The sequence below is a fragment of the Morone saxatilis genome, unplaced genomic scaffold (genome assembly GCF_004916995.1).
Source record: "Morone saxatilis isolate NCDOM2014 unplaced genomic scaffold, NCSU_SB_2.0 Contig8, whole genome shotgun sequence".
NCBI lineage: Eukaryota > Metazoa > Chordata > Actinopteri > Moronidae > Morone > Morone saxatilis.
In genome coordinates, this window is record NW_023340257.1 from 15145225 (window position 1) to 15165196 (window position 19972).

Consider the following 19972-nt stretch of genomic DNA (forward strand, 5'->3'; position numbering starts at 1 on the left):
GTGTGTGTGTGTGCGCGCGCGCGTCTGGAGCCATAAAGACAAAGAAGCGGAGCTGTGTTTGGCACAAGGAGGCGGAGAGTGATGGGTTCATTCTCGCAAAGGGGTGGGTGGGCACAGTAATGGGCACAGCAGAGGCATCCATGCCAGCTTGTTGGTGTGCCTTTGTGTCTGTCTGTCTGTCAGTCAGTCTGCCGCTCCACAGTCTGCCTAAAAAAACGCAGGGTGGATCAAACCTGGAAATTGGGTCAGCTACAAATAAAGCAGAGTTGCAGAGGCAGGAGGAGAGAGGAAGCAGAAGAGAATAGAGGCGAGAGCAAGGGACATCCATTTGAATTTGGAAGGTGCTGCGGAAATGTAGGGCATGCATATTTAAGAAAGCACTGCTGGAGAGAGGGGAGTATAATAGCTGGCAGTGAGTAGAATCACTCATGCAGATCTCTTGTCTGTTGACTTCAAAGAAATACTCACGTTCTTATGTACTTACAGTAGGCTGTCAATTTTGATTTTACCATAAAGAATCCTTCATGTTTACTGGGTCAGTCTTCTGCACATCTGCCACCAGGGTGTGACAGCTTTGACTTTGATAACGAATGGCTGCCCAAAGTAGGACCAGTTGTTTGGTACCAAACAACTTCCAAGGCTTTAATACTTGATTATAATATAGAGAATTTCTGTGTGCCCACAATTTATTCAGTCATAGTCCTCCAAATTTGGCAATTACTCCTAAATGGCCTAAATATAGAATTACGTTGGTTGCCATATAATGCTACTTGACATGTAACACTGAACCTGACATCTGGATGTTTCCATATATTGCACTCTTTCCTTACGTATGTTATAACCAATATCAAGTTACATGTGCAGACAAAATGTATGTCAATTACATAATAAGTTAAGGATAGCAATACATCATTGACAGAGGGATTATGTCTGCTATGTTGCCACATTTGTTCATTACAACAGGACATTGTACATTCTTAATTTATTTTAGTCACAGTATTCTGCTTAAGTATAATGTTCCCATTTCTGGCTTAATTCCAATAGATAAAGTTGGATTGTTGATATCTACCAAGATAAAGTTGGATTGTTGATATCTACCTTTCTGCGCAGTGGTACAAAAAGTGTATTCAGTCGAATGACCGGCAGCATTTTACATGGCAACTTTAAAAGATCCACCTGCTGGAGCAAAAAGAATCTAAGTGTTGTGCCAGAATAAACCTAACATGTTTTTCTACATTTGAGTTGAGGTAATTTGTGCTAATCTTCAGTTATTGCAGACACAAAACAACATGGTGTTTTTGTAATAAATAAATCATAACATGTATAAATAATGTGGTGTTTTTTAGATGTCTGCATCTGCACAAATTATCTCTCCACTACCACCACGTCTTATGGAGAAATAAAATTACTTTTACTTTCATTTTATGTATGGCACTATGGTGATCATCACTTGCATTATATGGATCATTGTGACGACAAGTGAAATCACGCACTGTTACTCACAGAAATCACAATGACTATATATGAATCATATATCACTCTACTCTCTGTCACTATCACACCCAAAGTAGACACGATGAGGAGATTATAAAATACCTTAATAGAGCTTTATTGTCCACCACAAAAAAATATGTTCACACATAGTAGAAGTGTTAGATGTTAGTCCTGTAAAATCCTTTTTGATGAAGCCTAAAATGTGAATGAGAAGAAGCTTGACATGTGTAATTCTTAATTTTTCAAACACACCCACTGTTTTTAATTGCCAGCCTCACACTGGCATTGTTTTTGTGGCAAAATGCCAGATTTTGTGTCTGAAAATTATCTGACTTCCTGATGGCATCAAGAAGCAGCTGTTCATACAATCCAAACAGACATACTCAATTTTTAGGAGATAAAAATACCATCAAAAGGAGAACTCGATGCAAATTTACCAGGCCTATGTGACATTGGGGAACAATATGATCTAACTCATCTCACAGTCTGAATCACACACTAGGATCACATGATGCCACCCATAAATGATATTTGGGCCTGACTGTAGAGTACCATAGACACTGTATATTATACATTCCTGTAGGAATACCAAAGTGTGGCAGTGAGTGTAAAAGTGGCACTAAATTCCACCATAATTGCATAGGGCTACAACTAACACTTGGTTACATGGGTATCCCCAGTTTTCTGAGAACTGATGTTGTGTGGCTATAAAGAGCAACACGATGTGATGAAGATTGTTTGGATAAAACTGCTATTTTAAATATGCTAATTTATTTGTAGACCAGGTTTACCAGGTTTATGTTGTTGCAATATGAAGATGTGAGAAGCAACAAATTGGTTCCCAGAAAAAAAAATGTTTTTATGAAACAGGATTATACCTCCAGAAATAGCACTTGTAAGTATCTGTCCTTGTAAGACAGATAAAGAAAGACAGGAAAAGGGGAGATAGAGAGATGCAGCAAAGGGCCGCAGGTTGGAATCGAACCCGGCCCGCTGCGATAAGGACTCATGGGGCACACACTCTACCAGGTGCGCTATCCTGTGTTCAGCCCCAACTGGCTCCAACCAAATTTAACCCCTCAGGGTGCCAGTATTAAATCAACACCAACATCTATCAACACCCACATAGACGTGACTTTAATGTGGCTGTTGTATTTAAGTGGTTTGGGTATCAGTTACTGATGTGGAAACCGAGTGTGTATTTGCCCCCTGTCCTCTGCACACACACACACACACACACACACACACACACATCCCATGCCTGCCTCACAGTGTTATCTGAAGCCAGCCAGAGGTCTAGCCAACAAGCCAGTTTGTACCCATGATGTTTGTCCCCTCCAAACCTGAGCAGCTGTTAAGAGACTGAGATTCTCACCCAGCTCTCGGCAGAAGTGGAACACAGTGGTTGTTGAGCTGTTCCCTAATACCCCTATGATTCATACTTGTTCCCTTCACTTTCCCAGAATGCAGCTCTGTATGCCTCACTGTGCTGAGGTCCTTACCCTCGCCAACATTGTATCAGTGAATTACTCATCCTTCCACTGGGGCAACGTACTGCACTGTGTGTGTGTGTCTGTGTGTGTGTGTGTGTGTGGTTGCGCAGTGTTGATTGCTCAGTAATGACTTGTTTTTCAAGCACTACTGTATAACGAGGCAGAGTTGCTGTTCATACAGAATTAAGATTAATTGTGATACTCAGCATTTGGTTTGTTGAGCATTTTAGTGTTAAGACAGTCAACTGGGATTCTATTTAGAGCTGAAACCAGTAGTTGAGTCATTAAGTTGTCAACTGACAGAAAACTAATAGGCAATAGTTTTGATAGTGGATGAATCTGTTGAGTTTATAAGCCAGAATGCCTTGGTTCTTGCTCCTCAGAAGTCAATGTTTGCTCACTTAGTCTTCTATAATAGTAAACTGAATATATATTTGAGGTGTTGATTTTAACAAACAGGCCATATGAGTGTGTTGATGGGCATTTTCTGACATGTTTTTAGACCAAAAGAAGAAAATAATTTGCACTTAAATAAAAGCTGAAATTGCCGTCAGCTGAAGCCCTCTCATTATGAACTCAAAATGTAAATGATGTTGTCCCAAGGTGGCTAGATGGAAATCGCAGGGCATAAGATAATAATTGTGTGTGCGTTATTGTGCATCTGTAAGAGAGAGTTAAGGCGTTATAACAGTGTCTGCATAAGTGTGCTGTAACCGAAGTGCTTGTTGGATGATCGAACAGTGTTGGAAACCCTCAAACCTTTCCAATGTCAGAATGCAGGAGCGCCCCCATCATATGTGAGTCCACGCTACCAAATGAGCTAAACACATTTTATGCTCACTTTGATCTCCTCAACAAAGAGTCAGCTGTAAAGTTGACTCTGCCTCCAGAGAATCTGCTGCTGACAACATCCACAGCGGATGTGCAAAAATATGACTACATAAGCTGCTGGGCCTAATAACATCCCTGGCCATGTACTAAAAACATGTGCCAGTCAGCTAGTTGATGTCATTACTGGCATTTTTAACATTTCACTGTCACAGGAGAAGGTGCTCACCTGTTTCAAGACAGCCACCTAAAAAGTCTGCAGGGTCTAGCCTGTAACGACTACTGCCCTGTGGCACATATCCCTGATGAAGTGCTTTGAGAAACTGGTTCTCAGGCACATAAAGAATCACATCCCTGTCAGCCTGGACTTGCACCAGTTTGCATTAAAAACAAACAGATCACCAGAAGATGCTATCTCCACTACCGTCCACTCAGTTTTCACACGGCTACATCTGTTTGATTTCAGCTCAGCATTCAATACAATCTGCCCTGTGAAACTGATTTGCCTCACAAACAAACCCCAGACAGTTCAGATTATTGGTCACACCTCCCCCACTCTAGTGCTCAACACCGGAGTACCTCAGGGCTGTGTGCTCAGCCCCTGTTCACGCTGTACACTCATGACTGCATCCCCTGACATGGAGACAACTCATGGAGACATGAGTTTGCGGATGACACCATCATCGACCGGATTTCAAACAGTCAGGAGACTTCATATCGGGATGAAAGCAACAATCTTGTGGAGCGTTGCACAGAAAACAACCTACGGCTCAACGTCAGCAAAACCAAGGAGCTGATTATTGTTTTTAAGGAAAAAAGAGGCAAAGATAAACTCTTTTTGTCTATATCAGTGGAGCTAAGGTGGAGCACGTAAACAGTTTTAGGTTCCTGTGAATCAACAGAAAACCTGTCATGGTCATGCAAATGTCATTAATCTAATTTTTATTTATATTTTTTCAAAAGGAGCATAAAGGGAACTATATCTGAATTTCATTCCACAACCTTGCATTGTAAATGACAATAAAATAACCCTGAATCCTTGAACAGCTGTAGTTGTTTCCGAAGTTTTCAGCAAATAATTAACTGGCACACCCACTTCACACAGTGATTGACCAGGTGAGAGGTGAGAAAGTATGCAGGATTTGAGTCACTTTTTGTGTGTACAAACAAGTGCAACATTATGAATTCCTAAGAGGAAAGTTGTCCCAACAGGAATGGTTTTTACTTTAGAGCCATGTTCTTCTCACAGGTGCATACTCGGACCTTCTCGACACATTCCCCTCCTGAGTGTGTTTTTTGATTAGCAGCGTTGCATGAAAGCTGCCCTGGTCACTTAATGGCCTCCTCTATGGAATTTGTCGGCCACTATCTAATCAGGTTTCCTCACTCTGTCAGATGTTAGCTATTTATCAACCACGCTGTTGATGACGGAACAGCAGTGTCTCCCCGAAGCCTCATAGCGCAACTAATGTTCTTTAGTCATTCTTATTGTACAGTCTGTATCCCAACATACAACTGGCCCTTCAGTCAACCTTGAGTTGAGACAATACAGAGTTGTTAAGGTGAAGAATTTGCAGCGTGATGCTGCTTGCCTCAGGATACGTGTTCCTATACTTTAAATATCTCATGTTTAGTAAGGCATAATTTTTTTGATGATAATGAGCTGTGAAATTGGCTCTGTGAATCTTGACAAAGGATTAGTTTCGAAATTCTGTCAGTGATCTTATCTTTACATAAATGTGAGTACACACCAGGGAAATCACAGCAATATTACTTGTGTAAAAAAGATTAAAGGTATTTCTAACAAATGCAAAGACTAAGCTAAAACTAGTTTTTTTAATATCCCAAGCAAACTAAGCTGCAAGTCCCTGTCTGCTTTGTGTTTACAAAAATTCTCTTTTATGAGCTTGACCTTGTGGGTCTTTGCGTAATTGCGTTCCTTGTATTTTGCACACAGCGTTTACTCATATATGAAGTTTTGTTGGCTGGGTTTGTTGTGGTTGTTGTGCATTGTCGCCAGGTTTGGTCAGTGGTCTGTATCCACGCCAGCTGGAAGGATAGCCAACACGGAGTGTCCTATCTTGTTTGCCACAGAGTGTGAATTGAAGAGTTTGCAAGCTATCTGGACAGAGAGGTGTGAAAAGGAACCCTGCCGACAGCAACAAACACCACACTTTCAAAAGTTCACGGGGCTTCAAAAATCATGCATCCTGTGAAAAATTGTCTGTCAGGCTGACTTTGTAGAAATTAGTGAACGCTGAGTGTGAAAGGTTAGAAAAACAGTGAGGGCAGTGTGAGAGCAGACAATGAGAAAAAGGTCAGTGATCTGGATGCTTGGAGAAAGAAGACAGTAAAATGTATGACTTTGGCCCCCCAGACACAGCCTAGACTCTGGTTTCGTGCTACTTCACAAACAACCACAAACTCAGTCTGCATTACAGAGTAAGCAATCAGATTTATTTGTTATTCATTAGGAAAGAACTCAGGTTCATATTTACATTGATGTCTTGATTTCTTCCACTAGTTGTCAACTGTGTTTGTATGTCTGTGTGTGCACTGCAATCATACACCATTATTAAACTTCCCACTAACCCCCAACTCACACCCTGTTCCAACTTGTACTGCGGACATTATGTAGCAGAAGACTAAATCTCGTCCTCCACTTTTCTCCTCCGGCTATGACAACACATTCTCCATAGTCAACCATTGCCTACTTACAAAATGCACGCACACACTTAAAAACACACACTTACACACAGGGTTAGAACAGGGGTTTTAGAAGAAAAATTACACCATACATCTTGCACTGAGTCACTTTACAAAGCTTGCTGAAATGTAGAACAGCTGTAAACTACTACTGGCACCAGGCCTGCACCTCATCAAAAGTAAATGATCAATTCAACACACCCACCAACACTCATTGGAATGAAAAATCTGCACAAGGGCATTCTTTTCAGCTGTCCACAGTGATACCTTATACTGTGTTTGAAAGGCCTGTAGAGTCATGTTATATAAGTTGATGTAAAATATTATCTGTGTGTACTTCTAACATGACACATCACCTCTCTCCACTGTCTGGCTTCAGACTACCTGGCGAAACATGGCCGTCTGAGTGAGCTAGAGGCCAGGAGGAAGTTCTGGCAGATCCTGTCGGCGGTGGAGTATTGTCACAACCGCAACATCGTCCACAGGGACCTGAAGGCGGAGAATTTGCTGCTGGATGGCCACATGAACATCAAGATAGCAGGTACCGTAACAACGTAGCGCAAGAGGACACATACACTTATTTATGAATGGAAAATACAGGCTGTCTGCATGGAATCATTACGTTTTGATCCATGGCCTGATACATATGATGTCAGTGCCAGAATAGTTAAAAAATGTCTTAACTACCTGCCCAGGCCATTTGCACAGTGTTGAGAAGTGGTCAGAGGTTGCTTGCGAGGTAGCTGTGGGCTGAAAGATGCCACAAAAGACGTCTCGAAATCTTAGCAAGAATCCAAAGGCTAGTGCCACCTTTATCAAAACTGATCAGAGAAGATCAAAAATCCCTCCCCAGTGACCCCGAGCTTTAATTTTGAACAGGAAACATTAAAGATAGAGGACAGAAAGAGAAACAGACCCAGAGGCAGAGATTTGAAACTAAGCTGGAGGTCTGTAGTACAAGCTTCAAAGTGTGATTATTAAGCAACTGGCATTTAGAGCTAGCTAGTGAGAATGTCACCCTACCACTGTGGAGGAGGGGGAGGCTGGGAGGGAGTGGGAGGGCATAAGGGTGGTGGCAGGGAAGACTTTGACTTTAATTGGAGGAGAAGAGGGGGTGGTGATATGGATTGGCTACTTTGGAGTGGCGGATGAGAAGATGAAAGAAGAATGATAAGGAGCAGTGCATAGCAGGGTGGCAGGGCTGCAGCTGTGACAATGCTCTGAAAGAGGCAAAGGTTTATCTTAGGCTTTATTCGGAGATGGTGATACTTCAACTCAATCTTAGGTGAGTTGACCACATGAGGACAGCTAAAAATACAAGTGTGAAAGGATACCAGACACACAGATTATAAATGTGTGGTCCAAAGAAAATGGTCTCTTGTCCTCAAAGGACTTCATATCATTGACTCTAAATAATATGATAAAATCATTATTTATTTGTCTGATACATGTTACATAATGGGGGGGAAATGACAGATGGGCATCCCAGTGAGCACCCCAGTTAACCTTCATGGTCAGTGTCTAGTGGCTTTTATTTGTTCTCATAGGTCAAATCAGATAAGGACAAATTAGACAGAACTATACAATAACTGATAGAGAACCGAGTGTTTCACCTGCATCATCCTGTCCATTGTTTGTCAGAAGGGTCCAAGATGATAACCTGGAGATGTTATTACCCCAGCAGTAATTTTCACAAACAGGTCTGACTCACAGCCAATTGTCCGCACGGCAGATTAGATTTGAAGTAGGAAAACAATGAACAGAACATTACCTGGCTTGTGATTAGACAAAATGTCTCTGAGGAGGACATCAGCAGCAAGGTACATTCTGTACTTCTTTTACCCACAACATGCTCAGACAAGTTTGGTCAACGGTACATTAAGTTTAGGTACATGTCAGATTTGTACTGTACATGAGAAACATGTACAAGAGACAGTCCTCACTTCATATTTCCTGACTGCATTAGTAAAATTGGTGTCAATTCAGATCAACCAATCATGGTAAAAGAGAGGTGAATATTTCTAGGGATAATCAGGAAATAGAGCTGTCTGTTGGCAGCACTGTGTATTGCGATGTGCATATGCAACTGCGTACGACCAACAAAATGTGGACCCCCTAGAAGAAAAATGGCTGCATTCTGCCACTTGAGGACAAACTGGTAGCTTTTAAATGCAAACTGTGTAGGGCTGCAACAAAAAAATATTGATTGAACTTTGATTGGTTTTGTCTATAAAATGTCAGAAACAATTGTTTAAAATGTCCATCACAGTTTTTTAGAGGTAACATTTTCATATTGCTTGTTTTGTCCAACCAACGGGACCAGATTAAACTCCCTGGAGAAAGAAATGTGCTATGAAGTCTTGTGGAATATTTGTTTTTATTTCATTCATTTTATATAAAATGTTCTTATTAACTTATATATATGTCCAGTCTTATGCTTCTGTGCTGTATCTTTGCCTTAGAGTTTTTCCCGCAATTTAGTGATGTCTCCCTGCTTTCTAAAGGCCACCTCTGGTCAGTCTGTATGAAGCTTAACCAGGCAGCGGTCAGTCAAAGAAAGGTCACGCTCATGGTGGCTGCAGAGGAGAGGGGAATATCAGCAGCAGGGGGGTGCCCTTCATATTTTCACTTCAAACAGCCCTTTCACGTTCAAGTTGACAGATTGAAGGGGATGGAAGGAGAGGAGAACAAATAACAAAAACAAAAGCAAGTTGCTGGATCAGAGGAGGCAGCCCTTTGTGTCTTAGCAGGAAAATATATGTCCTATGTTTTGGGTTGTGTTTCTTAAAAAAACAAAGCAAAAATGGTGTGGGAAAACCACTTTCAAAAACCAAATCTGATGTTTCATACATTGTCTCACATCACCAAAGTGTTTATAACTTCATTAACTGTTACTGAATTTATTGTTTTTGTTGAAACCATCCACAGAGTCATGTCATTGGAAGTACACTAAACTCTAAAGGTGTTCCATGCTCAATTAAGTGATGTAGAAAGTATAAACAATCTCCAGATCAAGGACACCTGTTGGAGAACCAGTTTCTAATTGGTAGTAATAAAAAGAAATGGAAACCACCAGCAATAGACAATATGACGATATCAAATATACCTTAAACAGTAGATGGTGACTCGTCTGCTGGTATGTCTTCTTCCTAGCAGCTATTTGTTTATTATGTTTATTATTATTATATTGATTGAGATCTCTGCAGTAAGCAGGACTACTTTCTAGCTTTATTTGACCTTCAAAGTCCAACTTGACCTTCAAAACGAGCAGTTTACAGAACATCTCCCATCAAGGTCCGTTTTGTAGCTGTTCTGGAGCTTTTGATCAAATTACATGATATTTAAGGCCCCTAAAAACTTGGTTTCAAATATTAAATAGTTATTTGTTACAATAAAAAACTAATTGTTATTAAATAAGCAGCAATCAAAGTTAAAATTCTGTGGAAAAATCTACTTAGGTATTTGAGTTTAACACTTAAAAACATTTTGGTGATTGGTCTGATTTGATTGACAAAACAACCCACCAACTGTGATTGATTTTGATTTAGATTTTGCCAAATCCTGATTGGTGCTCAGAGGAACATTACACCCCCTTTTTCTAACTGAGCCCCTTCAAACCCTGTTTTCACTGTAGTGAAAATTGTTCTCAGTCACAGGTTACAGTAATCCCTTAGGGCAAGATTGTTTAACTTTTACTAAAAAGCAGTCTCCTTGGGCAAATGTAACAATTATGAGATAATGGTAAATTAAGTGCAAAAGACCAAATCACCCAGTAACATCTATTGTACAGGAATATCTGAAAAGTTTTGCTAAAAATGTCTTACCATAAGCTCCTGATCATACCGACAAAACCTCTGAACGTATTGAGTTGTGCAAGTTTGTGTTTTGTTTCAATTCAACTTTTTCTTTTTAATCATAAGAGGAAAAAATTGTTGCACAGTTTTCTTAGAAAGAAAGAGAGTGGGAGGGAGGGAGAGAGAGAAAGACAGAGAGAGAGAGAGAGGTTTGGGGAACTTCAGGCACACAAGAAGAATGACGAGAAAAAAAGTTTTCAGTTGGTAACAAGTGTAAGAGAAGAGAAAGGACGAGAGGAGAAAGGAAAGTGTGAATCCAGGGCAGTGCATCCTGGGCTGCAGCCATAACTATATCAATGCTCACACCTTATTATAAATGACAGTAAATTTTTTGACGGCTGCATGCTGTCCTCTTACTGCAGCATGATGATATCACTCATATACTCGTCAAACCCACACACACACACAAAGTTTTGTACTATTTTATACATGTCACAATGGAGTGTATTCCAGTGTGACATGTTTAGGCTAATATTATGCTAATACTGTTGTGTGCGGCACACACACACTCCCCCCACCCCGCCACTGCTGTTGAGCTATGAGTGCTGTTAGTAGCCTGCAGCGTGCTAGAGCGTTTGACGTCAACCAGTCTGCTCAGTATTCAGCTCCATGAAATGGGTCACAGCTTCTGACGATAAACCAACTGCACTGCTCTGCTCTGCTGTGCCTGCATCTCAGATCTCACCTTCACAGCAGCATCAGACAGTAAACATACTTGTAATAAACCCCAGTGTGGCACTCTGCTTTACCCTCCACTTTATTTCAACCACACCTGCTGCTACCTGCACTGCAGATATTACATGGATTGAATACATGCACTCACGTACACAGTGTCAAACCTGCCATTTCTTTAGTTGGAGTTTGCACTGCGCTAATTTCTCAAACCAGATTCCTACACGTATTTTCTAGTGAACAAGAATTTCTTGCACCTTTTCTTTTCTATACAGTCAAAATATAAAACACAGTATGCGGTCTAGATTCTGCATCATTATCATCATCCACATCCCTATTTTTGAAAGTAGTTTTCAAGTGTTTCACCTTCCTCAGCTGGAAATGGACATAGCAATCACAGTATATGGCAGGGGGCCATTTCTGGCCCTCCAACCCCCTCCCTCCGGCCCGCAACATGATGTCTAAAATAAAAAATAATCCAGCCCACCAAAGTTTTCTTAAATTACTTTTTTCAAGTTGTTTCATATTAATTTAAACTACTAAAATTTAAAAAAAACCACACAATTCTGTTTTATTTTTCGTTTGGCGTAAAATATTGACAAAAGTCAAAGGTGCCATCCATGCTAATATTTGATAAGAAGAGAGCAGGTTTCAGGCCTTTGTTGTCATTTGTTGTTTGGCTGTGAACAGCAAAAAGTATAGAAAATGATTATATAATGAATTATGTATGTATAGGAACTGCTTTCATTTTTTTGTTGAGTATAATAGTAATGGAAATATTTTCAGAATATCGCGCTTTCTTGTAGTACTTGAACGTTGAAGTGGCTCTCCTAATACCAACTGTGGCCCCAGGTCAATTTGAGGTTGAGACACTAAGTATATGGTACTCCTAAACCATTAGGAGACATGGAGAAATTACAAAAATATTTGTCACTACCAGCTTCTTAAATGTGAGGATTTGCTGATTTACTCTGTTTCATAGACTCAGTTTATTAGGTACACCTACAGTCAAACACAACCGACCTGCTATAAATGCTCCCTTCGTGAAGTTTATAATATTACGTTTTTGTTGAAACTGTTTTACAGAGAGGTGTTGTGTCTTGTTAATTGTAAAGGGTCATGATGCAGAGCAAAGGGAAAGGAATTGGTTACACATTCTCTCACACACTGCTCAGTCTGTGCATGTGTATGTGTGTCTCTCTCTTTGTGTGTGTGTGTATGTGTGAACCCACATCACCTCCAGCCCCATTATATAAGACAGATTTTTTTTATCAGTGTTATTTATTTGTTTTGCAATAAATTTTTTCTGTTTATGTAACTGTTTCAAATTATGGAAAAAGGGTGGGGGTGGAGGGTGAAGTGAGCCTGATTGTCTGCTCCCTCTTGCTGTCAGGTCCCATGACACCATCACAGGGCCCAACTGATAATGAACTAGCTAAGCATGGGATTGTTTTCTCTATTATCTGTCGATTCACTTTGTTTGATTTATCATCATTTAGGCCATAAAATGTTAACGACCAGTCTCCCTGTCACAAGATTCCCTTTACAACGTTAATGAGATGATGAAAACCATGAAATCCTCCTATTTGAGAAGCTACCACCAGTAAATGTTAGGGATTTTTTTATTAATTATGAATCAATTATCAAAATAGTGAGTAATTAATTTTCTGTCAATGCACTAATGGATTAATCATCTGTGCACCAAAAGTAAGCACCAGTAGCAAGTCTTGTAAAAACCGAATGAGGAAAGGAGACAAAGGATCATTTGCTGGAGAAGGTTTGAGAACGAGAGGAGGAAGAATGAGACAAACTAATAGAAAAAAAAGGGTCTGGCTGAGCAATTGCAGCTACGCTAGTTGGCTCAGTGTTATTTGGCAGATATTACTGCAGCTTTTAGTTAGATTTTAATGAAAGGCAGACATGGACTTCTCAGTGATTTGAGTATGACTGTGAGTTAGACTTGTTCCTTTTGAAGATTCAAATTTGAGTTTTAGTCACTCTACAGACAACCAATCAGACCACAGCGTCAATGACCTCATGTCGGTCTCCAGGGGAGGTTACCTCATACAAAGGCCCATTGCCTCAACGTGCAAATATGTGAATCACATATTACGTTATGCAAAACCTGCAGACCCCATGGAGACACTTACAAACTCTCAATCACAAGGCATAACCCATCTTTGTTCTGGACATTTTCTTTGTACACTTCAGCACCTCAGTCACCTCAGCTATACTGTAGATATTCACCATGTGCCTAACCACTTCCCTTTTTACGGTCACATGTAATACTTACAGTGTACAGAGTGCCTTATGACAAGAAACGTCTTTACAGCACTGTGTACAGCATACTTGTAGAAGGCCCTTTACAATTTTAACTGACTTTAATGTTTGAATTATCTTCTGTTTTCCCTCCTAACCCACCCACCATCTCCTTGTGTAGATTTTGGATTCGGGAACTTCTTCCAGCCCGGGGAGCCTCTGGCCACATGGTGCGGCAGCCCGCCTTATGCTGCTCCGGAGGTCTTTGAGGGCCAACAGTATGAGGGCCCACAGCTGGACATTTGGGTAAGATGAGTAATTACATGAAGTAGACAATCACACCACATTATTTTGAATATTTTTTTCCAAATACAATGAACTTTGAGCACAACTTTGTTTAATATTTACTAAGCCACATGAAATCAGCTGATGCAATTCATTTTTGAGAATTATTGTATATCTAATAATGGAAACATGATGAATCAGCAGCTTTTGTTCCTGTCATATGGTGCTAATTTCCCCAACCACAGTTTTCAGCGTGGTGTCTATCGCAATCATTTACCATATTTTTTTTCGTGATTGTATTTCTGTGTGTGTGAAGGGAGGCCGTGTATTTGTTACATGTTGACAGTGTGTAAGCTTGTGAAGGCAAACAATAATCTTGTCCTTATTCACATGCCGACACCTCTGATTGATTTATCTACGGTTTTGACCTTGTTCTCTATGTGTGCATCTTTTCATGTTCACAGAGTATGGGGGTGGTGCTATATGTGCTGGTGTGTGGCGCTTTGCCCTTCGATGGGCCCACTTTGCCTGTGCTTCGACAGAGAGTCCTAGAAGGAAGGTTTCGCATCCCCTACTTCATGACTGAAGGTAAGAGACTGTTTGGGATATTAAACACAAAATAAGATAGGTGACTATGCCAACTCCTGTAATTCCTGTAAATTCACACACATTTGTATTTATGACTAGGGCTGCACAGTTAATCACAATATGGCCAAGTTCAATATCCAAACTGTATTTATTGATGAAGATAAAATGTGTGACAAAGAGCATTATAATGAAGTACTGTAGTTCTGAAGAGAAGCCCTGGCCTACAAATCTTGTTCTCCAGATGTAAGAAATCATGTTTGTTTGGTGCAGACCCCAGCAAATGTCACATTATCATGATTTTAATAGTTTTTCCAGATAAAATAAAATCATACTTTCCACACTAATCATGAATCATATCAGAACCAAATATATATATATATATATATATATATGGTAAAACAATGCCAATATCACTGTGTTACAATATCACACTGCCCTATTTGTGAGACACCTTCCAGTCTTTTCTTATGGCGGTGTGTAGTCGAACTGAGGCAGGAATGGCATGACAATTCCTGTGAGGGACAATAAGATTGCGCTTTCCTATTTGAGTCACCATACATACATGAACGTTAGCTGGCAGACTCTCTTGCGGCTGTAACCAGTCAGGGGGTCATTTCATTAACGAGAGAGCATCACGCTCATTTGAAGGGGATACAGAAGGAGCCACTCTGTCATTGTCCTCTGTAATGTGTGTACGTGCGGCAGTGTGTATGTGCGTGCTCGCAGGCTGCAGGGTGAGTCAGGTTGGCTAACTGTCTCAAAACAGCCCTGCTGTTAGCGGCTGCGCTAGCTATCTGGCAGCAGATTAAGTCCAGAGCTGGAGCTGTTTATGTAACCTGGGGAAGAGCCAGTGATGCCTTCCAGCAGCTCGCCTGTCTGTCTGTCTCTCTGAGGAGACTTTGCCTGTCTGTTTGGGCGTCTGTCTGACTCATGCTCTCTATCTGTGAGACATCTTCCTGTCCGTCTGTGGCTCTGTCTGTTTCTCCTGTCTTGTTTCTCCGTATCCCATCTGCAAGTCTGTAGCACTTTCTCCACGGGGGGTGTGGTGAGAGAGTTTACCAGATTTCTTTTCTTTTTTTCTTTTTTCCTGTTGAGACAATTAAGACATAAGGGGAATGTAGGAGTGTAATGTCAGCACCATGGCCAAACTGACACTCAAACCCGCCTCCCCACCCCCAGTCCAGCCCCTGTTCCCTGAACAAGGGGAACAGAGTGTGCCGATTTCTTCATCCATCTCATCTCCTCTTGTTTCCCTCACCGGCCAGTGCTGTGGTACACAGCACAGCCTAGCACCGCAGAGTAAATTCTTACTAGAACATCTCAGCACTGTAAATTTGGTCTACTCCCAACTTACTGACCTAATAACAACAGTAGATGTCTTATGTCTCCCCTGCTGTTGCATGTTGCACACTGGTAGATGGTAGTACAGAATAGCTTAGAGTCGTGTTATCCAGAACAACAAACAACCACATCCCAAAGTTTGTATCATCTGCAGCAGAAACTCACTGCAAACTGCAGGGTGAAGCAACTACTGGTATTGTCTTGGTTAATCAATTAATCATTTGGTCTACAAAATGTCAGAATATTGTAAAAAGTCTAAGAGGATGTTCTCAAATTGCTTGTTTTGTCAGACACTGCTGAAGATATTGAATTAACAATTTTATAAAACTGAGAAAAGCAACACATGAATTTTTGCTAAATGGCGAATTGATTTGCAAAACAGTTTTCTGTTAATCTGCTAATTGGTTTCAGCACAAACTGAAAATATAAATACACACTTTGCATGCAACTTTGCCTTGTGAAACTCAGCCGCTTGTGTTGCAGCTTGTGGCATTTTTTTTCCCTCTGTCTTGCATTGCAGCAATACAGCTAGCCCATCACAGCCCACACAGAAACAAAACAGGGTGTTGTTTTTGAAATTCAAATGAAATGAAATGTTTGTAAGCCTTCAATTGCAGCTTGTGTTGCATTTCACTCATGTCAGCTTGTAGGGTTTATGCTCATTTTAACACACATGCATGATGGTTACATTTTATATATAATGGTTATAATCTGATATTTTTAAGCTCCTGCATCTGATAAAATCAACTAAGTAGATAACAGACAGTTAGCCTCAGTGCCTACTCTCTACTGCTCTTAAACTTCTTGCAACAGAGTGCTGTTCTCCTTCATTGGGGGACGCAGTGTAACTCTACACCACTGGGTCATGGCAAGTGTTAACTTGGATGGTTCTGTGGTTGAGTCATGGTGGTGTAACGTACTGGCTAAGAACAGTGTGTCAATCAGTCAGCCAGCTAGACGGTTATGCAGTGTTGGCCCCTTCACATAGTCCAAGCATCCCTGGTGGTTAGTAGCTTTGAAAAAATTGCTCAGCTTCAGCTGTTGCTATAAACACGGCTGTGGCAACGAGCAGAGCAGAGTAACTTCTGGGTCAAACAAATTGTACTGTATTGTATGTGAAACAGGTTGTAACTCAGCAGCTGCACAAGCTGCTAAGTTGCCACAGCATGATGTAGAAGCACACTGATTATGCACATAATGGGGAAAAAATGTAGTTTGCTATACCGCCAGCCACAAAGGTAGAGAAAATGTGTTGTAAGCAGACGGTAGGAGACCAGCAGGGCGACTGGGAAGAATGTGAAGCAGGGAGTTAATGTTGACAGGCAGGTCCTTTGGGCTTATGAACTGCTGAGGTCTCTCTCCTAACTCTGACAAAAGACATGACATCTGTACACATTGGTAGAGCAGAACAAATAAGGCAACCTGCAGAATGTTACTAATGTGTGCAAAAATTTAATTTATATCTGATCAGTTTATTCACTGTATGTTATTCAAAGTGTTCAAATTGGAAGAAAAACAATATGATGATTAGATTTCACAGAGTACTTCAAAAAGAGAACAACTGGAGTCACTTAATGGCATGTGAATCATGTTTTGTTTTGAGGTTTTTAAAAATACTTCAGTAGCATTTTCAATTAGACTGCAAACTCTTTCAAAAATATATTCCAGGGTTTATTTTCTGAAATTACACCTGTTTTCCTTTAAGACCATAGCAGCAGGGTATATGGGTAAGGATGCCGTGTGGTGGGCAGGAATGCAGTGCAGGCAGTAGGGGTGCAGGCAGGCCAAAGCGGCACAGCCAGGGGAACTGTAATCCTGTTAAGAACCCAGCTGTGTCTGACGTCAAACTCATCTAGCCACTAACTAGAGGTGAGCAGCTCTCATTAGGAGGGGAGGAAAGTAGAAAGGAGTATAGACACACTGTTCAGAAGTGACGCAGAAGAATTTAGCAGATTTTAAGCCCCTAAGTGTTATTTCTGCATCACTTCATCTGGGCTACTTTGACGTGGACTTGACGCTTTGTGGCTTAATTTGCTTCACCGTAGTTTATACAAGAATTGTCCAGCGTTATAGAACATAAACATACACTTCCTTTTTTTAAAAGTGGTGAACCATAGTATGAAAGGCTATAAAAACTTTATCACGTCCTCTATGATTGTTCTTTCCGCCCCTCCCAGACTGTGAGCACCTGATCCGCAGGATGTTGGTCCTGGACCCATCGAAGCGTCTGTCTGTGGCCCAGATCAAGGAGCACAAATGGATGGCTCTGTATGTTCCCGTACAGAGGCCTGTACTGTACCAACAACCTCTGTCCACTGAGGGCGAGGTGGCCGTGGGAGAGTACAGCGAACAGGTCCTTCGCCTGATGCACAGCCTTGGCATTGACCAGCATAAGACTGTAGAGGTGAGGACTGAGCTGGAGGGATGTGTTTGCTTTATTTATTCAACAGGGGTATGAAGGGGTGGTATTTTAAGGTCCTAGCTTCAGACGGTGACACAATAGACAATAGATATGCATCACTATAAACACATGCAGAACACATTTTACTTTGTGCAGAATGATGAAAGTGGGTGCCCAGCAGTACAATTGAACAACATACAAACAGATACATGTTGGATAAAAATGGAGAGAATGAGGTCCTCTTTCTTGTCCCTAGGCAAACTCAAGCATGGGGCCTTCCTTGTGCCTTATTCTCACCCTATTGGCTGTTACCTAGACCAGTTAGTGGGGGAAAGTACAAAACAAAGTGTGTTTTGTGAAATGTCCCTTCCTAATAATAGACTTTATCCATCCCAATGGGAAATTGCAGCAATAACAGCAGCTAAGTCAACACATGAATCACAAAACAAACAATATAAGGACACTTAAAGAGGTAGAAACGGTAAGAAAATTGAATTACAAAAACCTAAATAGTTCAAATCTTACCTACAAACTAAAATAAAACAAAAATTGAACTAACTGTAATGATGATTGATGTACTGATAAATTAAAGATATTCTGAAACTGTCCTGTAAATGAGACACTGGTTCAAGATTCTAGGTTACTTTATTTGTACCCATAAGTAGATTTGGTTTGCAGTAAAAGGTAAGGCATACCGCTTGACAAATATAGAAAAACAACAAACAAGTCAGACAATAGACAAATACGATACAAACATGATAAAAGATAAATTATAAAGACACGACACGACATAACACATTGTGTTGTATTTTTAATTTATACTCTGCTCTTTAGCTGCTGCAATAACCCAGTTTTACACAGGGGAAAGAAATAAAGAATTATCTCAGCATATGTTGCTGCTGTCACAGTTAAGTCATCCAAAATGGAAAGGTGTGCTGCAGTAATGACTTCAATTACAGACACCACCATTTATGTTGTCTGTCATCCTTCAGTCTCTGCAGAACAAAAGCTACAACCACTTTGCTGCTATCTATTACCTGCTGGTGGAGCGGCTCAAGGCCCATCGCTGCAGCTTTCCCGTCGAACAGAGGCTCGACGCCCGCCAGCGACGGCCCAGCACCATCGCCGAACAGACTGTCGTCAAGGTAACCACGCGGGGCGTCAGGGCGACGAGGGGGTTCTGAATAACGTGGATAGAGATTAACGTCCGCACACCTCCCTGATCAAAGCTCCATTATTCACACCTGCACCCGGGAACAAACAAGCGGACAGACTCGGCCCATTCATTTATTTATCCAGCGAGGTTCTGTCTTCACCTGCTCTCTCCCAGTCTTTTTCCACCCAGCCTTGATCTTAATGCGTCTCCCTCAGTAACATTATTCATTTTCTTTTCTTTGCCAACTGTCTCTTCTTAGCGACACCGTGCAATTTCTCTTTCATTCCCCACGCCATCTAGGATCTGGCTTTTGTGTCTCGTTCGGATTACAAAGTCAAATTCACAGCAGCTCAATTTTGTCATAATTGCAGCAGTATTATCAAAGATGCTGTTAAGTATTGGCTATGAATTGGAGGAGGTTTTTTGATGTAATGTCAAAGACTCTCTTCTCCTCTGTTTTCTCCCTCTCTGCAGTCGACCAGTGGTTCAGCCCAGGTGGGTTTACTCCCGCAGGGTGTTCGTCTGCTGCGTTCCCCTGCTGTGCCCCAAGCCTCCTCCGATGCTTTCACCTTCCCCCAGACTGCATGTCCCCTGGAGCAGAATTTCATGGTGGAGGACGTCAACACACCCAAAGTAGGTCCAATAAAAGTAAAAAAGACGAAGCTTCAGGGACACGAGTGTCTTTTTTTGTTTGCGTCTTCGTTCTCTGTCCTCATATGACAGCTCACTCACATCCGACTTTTTGGTCACGGACGTTGTGGTTATCACGGTCATTATCAGCGTGCACGAGTGTGTCCTGAAAAATGATCCTGATAATCTTGACAGTGATTCGCTTTGATAAGCATACCCACTCACTGTGAACCAGAAATGCCTGTGCACGGTGTGTGTGTGTGTG

At 41.2% G+C, this 19972-nt stretch overlaps 1 protein-coding gene across 1 annotated transcript in view; it reads left to right on the forward strand.

Annotated features, from left to right (window-relative positions):
• Positions 1-19972, forward strand: part of sik2b (salt-inducible kinase 2b) — a gene marked incomplete at its 5' end in the record, with an annotated part of 43656 nt that overhangs the window by 12535 nt on the left and 11149 nt on the right. The window contains 6 exon segments of the mRNA XM_035679875.1: positions 6901-7062; positions 13488-13612; positions 14056-14179; positions 17698-17924; positions 18914-19066; positions 19552-19710. Coding sequence (XP_035535768.1) covers positions 6901-7062; positions 13488-13612; positions 14056-14179; positions 17698-17924; positions 18914-19066; positions 19552-19710 — 950 coding nt within the window.